The sequence below is a fragment of the Berghia stephanieae genome, chromosome 3 (assembly GCF_034508935.2).
Source record: "Berghia stephanieae isolate SIO BIC M18660-M18661 chromosome 3, UCSD_Bste_1.3, whole genome shotgun sequence".
Taxonomy (NCBI): domain Eukaryota; kingdom Metazoa; phylum Mollusca; class Gastropoda; order Nudibranchia; family Aeolidiidae; genus Berghia; species Berghia stephanieae.
Window position 1 is genome coordinate 40,077,994 of NC_088362.1, and position 12,500 is coordinate 40,090,493.

General features: G+C 35.8%; 1 protein-coding gene across 2 annotated transcripts in view; it reads left to right on the forward strand.

The window, feature by feature from the left end:
• Positions 1-12,500, forward strand: part of LOC144967707 (phosphatidylinositol phosphatase PTPRQ-like) — a 114,344-nt gene that overhangs the window by 60,681 nt on the left and 41,163 nt on the right. For both annotated transcript variants that reach the window (XM_078905249.1, XM_078905250.1), the window contains exons 12-15: positions 3,967-4,098; positions 5,508-5,654; positions 6,379-6,654; positions 6,856-7,140. In XM_078905249.1, the coding sequence (XP_078761375.1) occupies positions 3,967-4,098; positions 5,508-5,654; positions 6,379-6,654; positions 6,856-7,140 (840 nt within the window). The remainder of the gene's footprint in view (positions 1-3,966; positions 4,099-5,507; positions 5,655-6,378; positions 6,655-6,855; positions 7,141-12,500) is intronic.

Sequence of the window (12,500 nt, forward strand, 5' to 3'; positions counted from 1 at the left end):
TAGATTAATAAATTAATATTTACATTATTTGGAAGTGAAAAAGCGAAATTAATTTACAAAATTAGTATTCCTTATTGTTACAAAGCCTTATACTGGATGGCAGGAAATATTTTCGGTGTCTATCTGTTTTTCTTGAAATATAGAAAGTGCGACCACCCTTTCATGGCCTAATAACTGATGTCTTAGCGGATGATGCTGGTCATTTAATATTTTAGTTATTTTACTCATACAAAATTTTTCATATAAAAGATCTACATTGTCAACATCATTTATATAGCATTTAATGGATATTTTAATACTTGAATTTATTTTGTTCCTTTCCACTGCCAAATAATTGCCTCCCAAGCTGTTATACAAGATGACAAGACACTTTCGATTGCTGCTATATAAAATGATGTGCAGAGTATTTTATCTTTTCTAAACTGAGAAAGTTTTGATAACAAAGAAATAAGTACATCTGCACATCTTATGTTTAATTATTTTCAAGTGTCCATCCCATTTGAGTCTGTCATCAATCATTACACCAAGGTATTTGTTGTGAGGAACTGGCTGGACGAATTGGTCCTTTAATTTTAACGGTTCTATCGGTTCCTCCACTATCCTAAAGTCAATCACTAGCTCCTCTGCCTTGCTCTAGGTGGTGGGCATCACACCAAGGCACGAATCCATCAATTTCTTGTCTATAAGTCACTTCGTAGCCATTTGTCATAAGGCCTTGAAGAGCGGTGTCATATGTAAACTTTATTAAAGGCACACTCAGGTTTTGACTTCTACAGTCATTCGTGTATATCGTGAATAATACAGGGGACAATAAACTTGAGGAGCACCCATATTTGTAGCTATACAGGAAGATACATTTTGTCCTAATTGAACATACTGTGCTCTCTCCCTAAGAAATTAGAGCACCTAAGTAATTAGAACATGTTTAAATTCAGACTAGTCAATTTTTGGACAACCTACTGAGGTTGCATTGTATTGACCGCTGAAGACAAATCTGCAAAGAGCAATCTGCAGTAGCTCTTAGCGTGATCTAGATGCCTGTAGACGTCATGTGTAAATAGCGGAATACGCCACGTCCTGGTTTGTAAGCAGACTGATGACTATCACTCAAGTTTTTCTAATATTTCATGATTATTAAAGTCAGTGCAACATGTCTCAGATCATTCATTGATTCAAATTTTCTTTCTGCCTGGAACAGGGATATTTTTAAAAGTATTTTCAAATTGCAGGGATCGAAACGCGTTGGAGTGACGTGTTAAAATATGTGTAGAAATGGGGGAAAGCTAATGGGCACATTTTTAAAAATAATTTTCCTTTCAACCCATCCAGCCCAGCAACCTTTCTTTCGTTTAGTTTCAAAAATCTTAATCTCGTTTCTTCTTCATTGACTTCAATAGTCATTTCATCTTCAAAGCCCTGTCTAATTCATGTTTTACATTTTTCATATCAAATTCGTTTACTGTGCCGAGACGTGATTAGAATTTGTTTAGATTTCAATTTCGATGTCTTCTGATATAATCGTGGGCTTTGGATTATAGTTGACAGCAGTTGTAAGACCCCGCCATGTGTCCTCTATATACCCAGAAGAAAAGCATTTTTCAATTTTATTTTTGTTCTTGTCTCCACAACTGGATATTATTCTCTTTATCTCTTTTTGTTTTGTTTTAAGATCCTTTTTGTTTCGATTAGTAAAGAGAGTTTTCTTTTGGTCATGTGTCCTCTATATACCCAGAAGAAAAGCATTTTTCAATTTTATTTTTGTTCTTGTCTCCACAACTGGATATTATTCTCTTTATCTCTTTTTGTTTTGTTTTAAGATCCTTTTTGTTTCGATTAGTAAAGAGAGTTTTCTTTTGGTCATGTGTCCTCTATATACCCAGAAGAAAAGCATTTTTCAATTTTATTTTTGTTCTTGTCTCCACAACTGGATATTATTCTCTTTATCTCTTTTTGTTTTGTTTTAAGATCCTTTTTGTTTCGATTAGTAAAGAGAGTTTTCTTTTGGTCATGTGTCCTCTATATACCCAGAAGAAAAGCATTTTTCAATTTTATTTTTGTTCTTGTCTCCACAACTGGATATTATTCTCTTTATCTCTTTTTGTTTTGTTTTAAGATCCTTTTTGTTTCGATTAGTAAAGAGAGTTTTCTTTTGGTCATGTGTCCTCTATATACCCAGAAGAAAAGCATTTTTCAATTTTATTTTTGTTCTTGTCTCCACAACTGGATATTATTCTCTTTATCTCTTTTTGTTTTGTTTTAAGATCCTTTTTGTTTCGATTAGTAAAGAGAGTTTTCTTTTGGTTTAATAGAAGTTTTAGATCTTTTGTTATCCAAGGCTTGTTGTTAGGATAATATCTTATTCCTTTTTTTACATCACACCAGCTGTTGACAAAAAATTAGATACTCACTCACACAGTCATTCAGCTCATCCACACTATCACATGATACGATACAAACATTCCAGTCAGTGCATTCAAAACAACCACGCAAATCTTCACACACACACACACACTTCCGTTCCAGGTCTGTACATTTTTCTTTACTGATGTTACGTGTTTAAAAACAGAGTGGTAGGTGGGGAGTAGCAAGAGAATGCAGTGGTCAGATAAACCTAGTGGTGCACGTAGTGAACATTTATAACAATTTTAAAATTACACAGGAATAAATCTAATGTTTTTTGTCCCTTGTATCGCATTCCACGTATTGATAAAGTGCCGGGAGAGAGAAATCATTAAAGTGGTTAAAATCGCATGTGACCATCAATGCCGTTTGTTTCATAAAATATCATCTATAAATCCAGACTATTTTCGGCTTAATTAAATTCAATTTATGGTTGAAAAGATTCCCATAATTCGATCTTAACTTTGATTTGATTTGATGTTTCTACAATTATCATGAAGTGAGTAGAAAAGTGCCAGAAGACAATAGAGAATAAAAAATTTTTTCGCGGCGGTGGTGGGGTTTGAACCTGCGACCTTACTGGTACGACAACTCCGCCTGGCAGGTGAGAGCGTGGCTCTACCGTGTGAGCTATCCACGAACACAAAATATTCGTTTCAAACCCAAAGTCATTTCTAGATCCCTCTCTCACCCACTTCTTGAGATCGCCGATTCGTTCACCACCATCGCGAAATAATTTTGACCAGCAGTTAAGCTTAATAGCCAATATTCTCACCACAAACATATAACATAGAAACGATTAAGACATTGAGTATGCTCCGGCGTATGGGGTGAATTTTTAATTCAGAAAAGTGAGTGGAGCAGGCACTTATGTTGGTAACAACAAGATATGAAGTGAGTAGAAAAGTGCCAGAAGACAATAGAGAATAAAAAATTTTTTTTTCTCTATTGTCTTCTGGCACTTTTCTACTCACTTCATATCTTGTTGTTACCAACATAAGTGCCTGCTCCACTCACTTTTCTGAATTAAAAATTCACCCCATACGCCGGAGCATACTCAATGTCTTAATCGTTTCTATGTTATATGTTTGTGGTGAGAATATTGGCTATTAAGCTTAACTGCTGGTCAAAATTATTTCGCGATGGTGGTGAACGAATCGGCGATCTCAAGAAGTGGGTGAGAGAGGGATCTAGAAATGACTTTGGGTTTGAAACGAATATTTTGTGTTCGTGGATAGCTCACACGGTAGAGCCACGCTCTCACCTGCCAGGCGGAGTTGTCGTACCAGTAAGGTCGCAGGTTCAAACCCCACCACCGCCGCGAAAAAATTTTTTATTCTCTATTGTCTTCTGGCACTTTTCTACTCACTTCATATCTTGTTGTTACCAACATAAGTGCCTGCTCCACTCACTTTTCTGAATTACAATTATCATGACAACTTCTGTTAGTTCTTCGATACACGATCTACTAAACATTTCATAAACCGGCATCCTTTATTGATAAATAAATTGAAGCAACAACTAGATTTAGGTACAAGCAAATCATAATATTTTAACTCATTCCAGAAAAAGATTACAATGCGAACTGTACACAAGTCAATGGTGAATGCAAATCAAACCTTACCTGTATCGACGAGATGTGTGACTGTAATCAAACCACTCACTACTATGACACATCGACATTTGATTGTCAGCTGAGTGAGTAATCGTTCTCCTACTCCCCACCTCCTCCTCCCCTCCTCATCCTCCCCCTCCTCCTCCTCCTCCTCCTCCTCCTTCTTCTTCTTCTTCTTCTTCTTCTTCTTCTTCTTCTTCTTCTCCATTCGCCCATGCCACCATCAAATGTGGGAACATAAAAAGACGATAGTTGATTAATCTACAAACAATTTTCATAGTTATTAAGTGTTCACTTTCCCTGGAAAATTTCCTTGCCTGATATACGTGCACGTTCAGTAAAATAATGTACCTACGTGGTCATCTGTAAACAAGGTATAGTAAAGGGCATGATTTTTTGCATAATATCCACTAAAGTGTGCTGAGAGCGCTTTACGATGACTCCCAAACCAATAGATCGTATTTTCCAGTATGCACTGCATGGAAGCAAATCAACATTATCATTTTCAGATCTCACCAATTTATATACTCAGATTAAACCTTGAAAGTATTTGGCTGTTTTGCCTGGTAGGTGATGCCATGTCTCTTAGGCTAAGGATAATCTTCAAATACTAATAAATCGCTTGCACCATTTATTTTATCGTTAAACAAAGACGATTGAGAATTTCAACACCTACCGACCATGGATCATTTTTGTCCATAAATAAATCAGATCAAGTTCCAGTTTGATTTTATTGAAACCGTTTTCTTCTTCAAAACTGTGCAGTAAATTTTAGACTTTCCTCACAAACGTGATGTTAACCCTGCTGATGTAGCATGATGGTTAATCAATGGAGATTTGCAAATGTGGATCATTCTTTTATTTTTATAATATAGTCTACTTTAAATCCACTAATTGCAAACTGTCTCCTCATTATTTTTCAAATTCAGAAATGATACAACATAATGACTCCCTCTTACAAATTGCTGTTTTGTTGCGAATAATAAATAGACTCTAGTGCACACTTCATGAATTTGTTAAAGAAAAGCGTGAAGGTGAAAATTGTTATATCATGGACAAGGAATATGAGTATCAATCTGCCTGTCTCAACGGAAAGTGTAGTTATTAAGAATTGTAACAAGACAGGGTATTTTGACAGGTCGCAATGTGTAACAAGTAAATATAGTACAGTATTTAGTTTAGTATCATGAGTTAATGTTGATGATGATGATAATGATGATGATGATGATGATGATGATGATGATGATGATGATGATGATGATGATGATGATGATGATGATGATGATGATGATGATGATAATGATGATGATGATGAAGGTGATGTAAATAACGATAATTATATCGACAATATAATCAACTCTTCTTTTAGTTTTAAAACCAGAATTTCATTTTAATTATCCTTGGTATCTTACGATTTACTGTATACGATGCAATTCACTGTTTGTTCTGACGATGATTTGTACTATTATTTTTCTCCAAAAAATTCTCATAGAAAAGCCTCATGCAGCTCCTTGCTCTGGCACCATAGAATGTTTGAATAATAGGACACAGTGTATGGACCATAAGGGCGATGGCCAAAAGAAATGTCTTTGTAAAGCAACGTACTATCAAAGCCAAGAATCACAAATTTGTCGTTCGAGTAAGTACCTTACTACTATTCGACTTTGGGTATTTATTTATTACCATCTGGCAAATATACATGAGAATTTCAAACAAAACATGATCTTACCACTTTTTGGTTAGATGCATTTATTAGATCTTTACTGCTTTCTCGTGAAATTAAAACAAACAATATATTTTTCGACTTATTGCATTTGATTTTCTAGCATATGGACGGTACACTATTATCTGTGAAATTAAACAAAACTATACCTGACCAATTTCTGGTTTGGTTTCAATTTGATTTTCTCCACCGGTTATACATTACCTTCTTTGTAGGTAAATTTAGTAAAACATCTCTTACTGATTTCCGACCTGGTATTGATGGCTTCTAATTTGACGGAGTAGTTCGAACAAAAGTATAAAACGCCCGCAAGCTAATATGGTTATACAAAATATAAATGGTGGAAGATAGATTAAATTATGGTTAAAGATAAATTGTAAAATACATTAGTAAAGAAAACTCGTTTTACATTTGCTTTTAGTCATCACAAAATGTTATAATCAAATAAAATAGAAACGAAAACAGAATGGAACAATACTTTTCCAAGGGAAATAGAATGTTTAATGATGATAATTATAATAATGATGAAAATAGTTAATGAAATTGATAAAAGTCAATCCTCAGGAGGCTAATCGGCCGTTTAGGATAAAATGTCCATGCAATTCAACATTTATCTGTTTTCATTTCATTTCCATCTCAGTGGATGAGTTGAAAGTTGTGACACCAAAGGCATTTTCACTTGGAACCACTTTCATCTCCTTCGGATGGTTAATAAATGTCAAGATCCCTGGGACCGAGTACAAAATCAACATTTACCCCAATGAAGGAACTCAGACGACGTCATTATATGGTGGGAAAATCTCAAAACTTACTCCGGGCACCAAATATAGAATCGCAATCGAGTCATTGATTCCAGCCAGTACTTATTACAATAGAAAATCTACAAGTGTCGCCATTACTCCGGATCTTTGGACTAGTGAGTGATTTTTAGAATATGCCAGGTTTCTCTAACATAAAACCGACACTCTTCTTTGAAACTCTTTAACGTTGATTTGTTCAACAATAATAACAACTACAGAAAGTGATAAGTGTACAAAATGGCTTGTTAATGAGCAATGCATAACATTTAGTTTGAATTTCTCTCATTACACTGGTCATTTTAAATTATTCTTTTCAGTTCCAGCCAAGCCAGGCCAGTTTGATTTGAGTCAGAGTCAAGTAGTGAATTCACCTATGACATTTGGATTTACATCATCTATTGGGAACGTCGCAGAGTATCGAGTCTTGATAAACAGAAACAGAAACAGCTCAGATTTTGAAATATCAAAAGTAGTCACGGAGAACAAAGCAGTCGGTTTGTTTTTAGAGCCTTTTGCATCTTACGATTATACAATAGTGGCAGTCAATGCCAACGGTGATGAGAGCCAGGAATCATCTGGAACATTTAAAACGGGAGGAACAGGTATGTGACTTTCTTTACTTTTCATTTTGAAATATTTAAAGTTCGTTTGAAAAATGTTTTGCAAAATCGTCGAAATGAGAATAAGTTTGGAATGTAACTATCTTTGCTAATGCTGGATAATCTATGAGTAATTCATGTTAATGGAATCACGGTTGTGGCTGGGCCATTAGGTCTTACCAAATTCAAAACTACTTGTTGAAATCTCAAGTTCTGCATTAACGATTTATGATATTGGAAGGTCATTAAGTGCAGCCATTATAAAAAGATTAATTATCTGTTTTTAAAGCCACGAACATTGTTTTTTAATATTTAATGTTATTTCTGGATACTTATATATCAAATTACAAATATTCATTCTTTCAAATCATGGTCATATTATAAAAGATGGAATCTGAGATCGACAGTTATTTCTCTGCTTTTTTCGTTGCAACGAAGAAGCCCCATATAGAAGATCAATAGATTATTTATTTAAAAAGAAACGAAAAACGTTTATAGCTCTGTAATTGACACAGTAGACTATAATCAGTATTAGAAGTTGTGCATAATGAGTTTAAGTTTATTCATTTTTTATTGCTTTCTATTAAGTTACATTAATGTGGCGACTCTTTATTATTATGGTGTGTTGGTGGATAGATCGGTGTGTTATTTTACCTATTTCATTCCATATCATCATCGCAAGGTATTTTAGGCATTTTATACTAAAGAAAAGTTAAAGTATGGATGAAACTTGTAAACAAACAGTTATAAAAATGGCTTTTTTCAGCATCAAGTAAATTTCTAGGGTTGGACATACTTGGAAAAACATCAAGCAGTGTTCACTTGACGTGGAAACCCCCTGCGTCTCCCATATGGCGGTTTGAGGAAATCCAGTATTTCCTGGCGTTATTGAATGCAGGCACTCTTTTGGTTGGATCTTTAACGATGTTTCCTCCTTTTGGTGTTTCCCTGTTCCACATTTCTCTCCAGTTTTCCTCCACACTGAAGTCTACCATTTTTGTTAGGTGGAAAGGTCTTCTCGATTTAAGTCTGGTTGTTGAAGGTGCCCCCTTTACGATTGATTTTATGGGAGTGTTGTCTGTGGCTTCGTCAATTTTTGCATGCATCCTTTGATCTTGTCGTCTTAAACTTGGTGGTGCAATGCCGCTCAGTGTTGGGAGCCACTGGGTTTCAGTTGACTTGAGACATCCTGTTATAATTCTCATTGATTCTCTTAATCGGATGCCAATGCGATTTACATGTGGGCTCCTCATCCAAACAGGGGCACAGTATTCTCCCACACTATAGCACAGTGCCAAGGCAGACGTTCTCAGCACCTGTGGTGAGGCTCCCCAGGTGGTAGTTGCAAGTTTTCTCACCAGGCTGTTTCTTTTTGCGATTTTATTTGCGGTTCCTTCAATGTGTTTGCGATAGTTTAGTTGTCTGTCCAATGTAATGCCAAGGTATTTAGGATTGGGGTCTGGGGGTAAGTTTGTCCTCAATAAGTGAAAATATACATTATACTCCATTATATACAACCAACTCTGGCAGCAGAACTTCGATTTCAAAAGATTTAATTGAATCAAACATCTTTACATAGTTTTCAGGTTGAAGCCAACAATTTGCAGTTCTGCGGAAGTTTCGTAAAAGTAGGCAGGTCTGCTGCTGTTGATGTTGGTAAAAATGTTATTCGTCAAGAGTAGTGTTCCATTGCTGGGCTTATTCCAGTATCTGAATTGGACGTCATAATTGTTTTCTACTTTTTGAGCCAGTATACTCAAAGTGCTTTCTACCAGATCCAAGATAAAATTCATCTAGTTACTGCTACGGGTACAGAGGGGTCAGAAAATAGGCTAGCACTATTCAGTATCTGATACTGAATAGTGGTTTTGCACTATTCAGTATTAGATACTGAATAACGGTTTTGCACTATTCGGTATCTGACACTGAATAGTGGTTTTGCACTATAATACGGTGTTTTTTTTTCCGAAACCTGACAAAGTTATGGGAAGAGGGCAGCTGTAGGAGTGAATATGGGATTCTAAGAATTGTACACCGTGGGGAGTGAACCTGGGACTGGGTTTCGGCGGGTTTCGTAATAAAAAGCAATTACTTTTTTACGAAACCCGACGACACCTGGCAATATCCGACAAAGTTATGGGAGGTAGGCAGCAGCGTGTGTGTGTGTGGGTGTGTGTGTGTGTGTGTGTGTGTAGGGGGGGGGTGAACCTGAGATTCAGGGAAGTGTACACCAGTGGGGAGTGAACCTGGGACTCTGGGTTTTGTAAAAAAGCAATAACAAAATGGGGGGGGGGATTACTTTTTTACGAAACCCGACAATATGCGGCAAAGTTGTGGAAAGTAGGCAAAGCGTGGGGAGTGAACCTGAGACTCAGTGAAGTGTACACCAGTGGGGAGTGAACCTGAGACTATGGTTTTCGGCGGGCTTCAGCTAGTTTCATATAAAAGCAATTACTTTTTTACGAAACCCGACGAAACCTGGCAATATCCGAGAAAGTTATGGGTAGCAGGCAACAGTGGGGAGTGAACCTGAGATTCGGGGAAGTGTACACCAGTGGGGAGTGACCTGAGACTTGGTTTCGGCGGGTTTTGAAAGAAAAAAAAGAGCAATTACTTTTTGTTTACGGAATGCGCCAAATCCCAACAAAATCGGGCAAAGTTATAGAAAGTAGGCAAATAATGGGGAGTGAGGGGAGTGAACCTGAGACTAAGGGAAGTGTACACCAGTGGGGAGTGAACCTGAGACTATGGTTTTCGGCGGGTTTCAGTGAGATTCACATAAAAGCAATTACTTTTTTACGAAACCCGGCAATATCCGACAAAGTTATGGGAAGTAGGCAACAGTGGGGACTGAACCTGAGATTCATGGAAGTGTACACCAGTGGGGAGTGAACCTGAGACTCTGGTTTTCGGCGGGTTTCAACGAGTTTCACATAAAAGCAATTACTTTTTTACGAAACCCGACGAAACCTGGCAATATCCAAGAAAGTTATGGGTAGTAGGCAACAGTGGGGGTGAATCTGAGATTCATGGAAATATACACCAGTGGAGAGTGAACCTGAGACTCTGGTTTTTGGCGTGTTTCAACGAGTTTCATATAAAAGCAATTGCTTTTTTACGAAACCCGACGAAAACCTGGCAATATCCTAGAAAGTTATGGGTAGTAGGCAACAGTGGGGAGTGAACCTGAGATTCGGGGAAGTGTACACTAGTAGGGAGTGAGCCTGGGACTGGGTTTCGGCGGGTTTTGAAATAAAAAAAAGCAATCACTTTTTGTTTACGAAATGCGCCAAATCGCAACAAAATGGGGCATAGTTATGGAAAGTAGGCAAATAATGGGGAGTGAACCTGAGACTAAGGGAAGTGTACACCAGTGGGGAGTGAACCTGAGACTATGGTTTTCGGCGGGTTTCAGCGAGTTTCACATAAAAGCAACTACTTTTTTACGAAACCCGGCAATATCCGACAAAGTTGTGGGAAGTAGGCAACAGTGGGGAGTGAACCTGAGACTCAGGGAAGTGTACACCAGTGGGGAGTGAACCTGAGACTCTGGTTTTCGGCGGGTTTCAACGAGTTTCACATAAAAGCAATTACTTGTATACGAAACCCGGCAATATCCGACAAAGTTATGGGAAGTAGGCGTGTTTTGGCAGGTTTCGTAAAAAAAGAAACACTCCTAAAAATACCACATGTATTCAGTAAATAGATGTCATTTGTAGTCTAATATTCAGTATCTATTATTATTATTATTATTATTATTATTATTATTATTATTATTATTATTATTATTATTATTATTATTATTATTATTATTATTATTGTCATGTAAATTTCAATATAATACGGCAATTAATTCACGGAAGTACATCGCTCAATCAAAAATGGCAGAAAGTCTGGTCACATATTTATAATGAAACGGGTTTGTCTTAGATGACAAAACAAACAAACAAACAACAACAACAAGAAGAAGAACAACAACAACAAATGAGACAAACAGAAAAAAAGCAAGATTTTAAAAAGTAATAAACAATAGAAGAGCAAAATAATGAAAAACAATAACGAGTTTATAACAAATAAAAGATATTCGTAATAAATCGATAACTGATTAAATTACTCCAACTACTTGATTAAAAAAATCATAATCATAATCATAATAATGATGATGATGACGATTACAACAACAACAATAATAATAATAGTAAGTAAGTAGAAATAATGATAATAACAATAATAATAATAATGATGATAATAATAATAATAATAATAATAATAATAATAATAATAATAATAATAATAAATAATAATAATAATAATAAAATATAATAATAATAATAATGATAATAATGATAATAATAATAATAATAATAATAATAATAATAATAATAATAATAATAATAATGAAAGAACAATAGTATAATATCAACATTAAACTATATTACAATCAAATAAAGTTATTAAAACAAAAGTTTTAAAAATATCAATAGACAGAAGGAATTTTTTAAATATTGGGGAAAAAAAACAAAGTTACCCTTACCGGGATTTGAACTCTCGAAACTTAAGCTCGGAGTCAAACAGCTTATATCCACCATGCCATGGTGTCACTGAACTTTTAGTGACATTTAATCATGTCTATTTAGACATTAAAAAATGTACTTGAATGCCACTCTTAATTTGATATTTTGTTAATTGCAGACATTTAAAAATTACGATCAAAATATTTTTAAAACTTTGAATCGGGCTGTCAGTTACTGCACGTGTTCAATCTGGAAGTAGATCAACAGTTTATTTACATTCAACCGAGATTATCGCACTTTTCACTTTCTCTATAAAAAAAGAGTTCCTTATGGATACTGAATATTGGCAAAGCACTATTCAGTATCTGATACTGACTAACCACTTCGCAGAAAATATATCCTGATTATGATGATACAGTATGGTCTAGTACTATGACACTTGCCTTCGCATAGTTGTGTCATTAGAAACGGTCTTTACTCTTTACTCACCTACTCTCGTCGTTCTCATGTGTAAAATGAGTACCTGGCCGTTAACTGGGTTGTCATTGTCCATTAAAAATGTATTATCTCCTAACAGGCGGCTTGTCTCGTCCTACACGTTAAGTGTTGCTGTTGGATTGGGGCCTCTTCTTGTAAAGCGCTTTAAGGATATTGCCCTGTATAATATAAGCTCATTTTTATTAGGTTCGCCATTTACATCTTTTCACAAAATTGCGCCTTGTGATACAACTTTGCCTCTGGGATGATTTTCAGTGGTGATTCTTTAGCTTTTGTCCTGGACCATTAGTTTGTATTCAGAGTTCGCATCTCCTTGGCGAATATCAGCTAAGGATGATGACGGTCATCAGA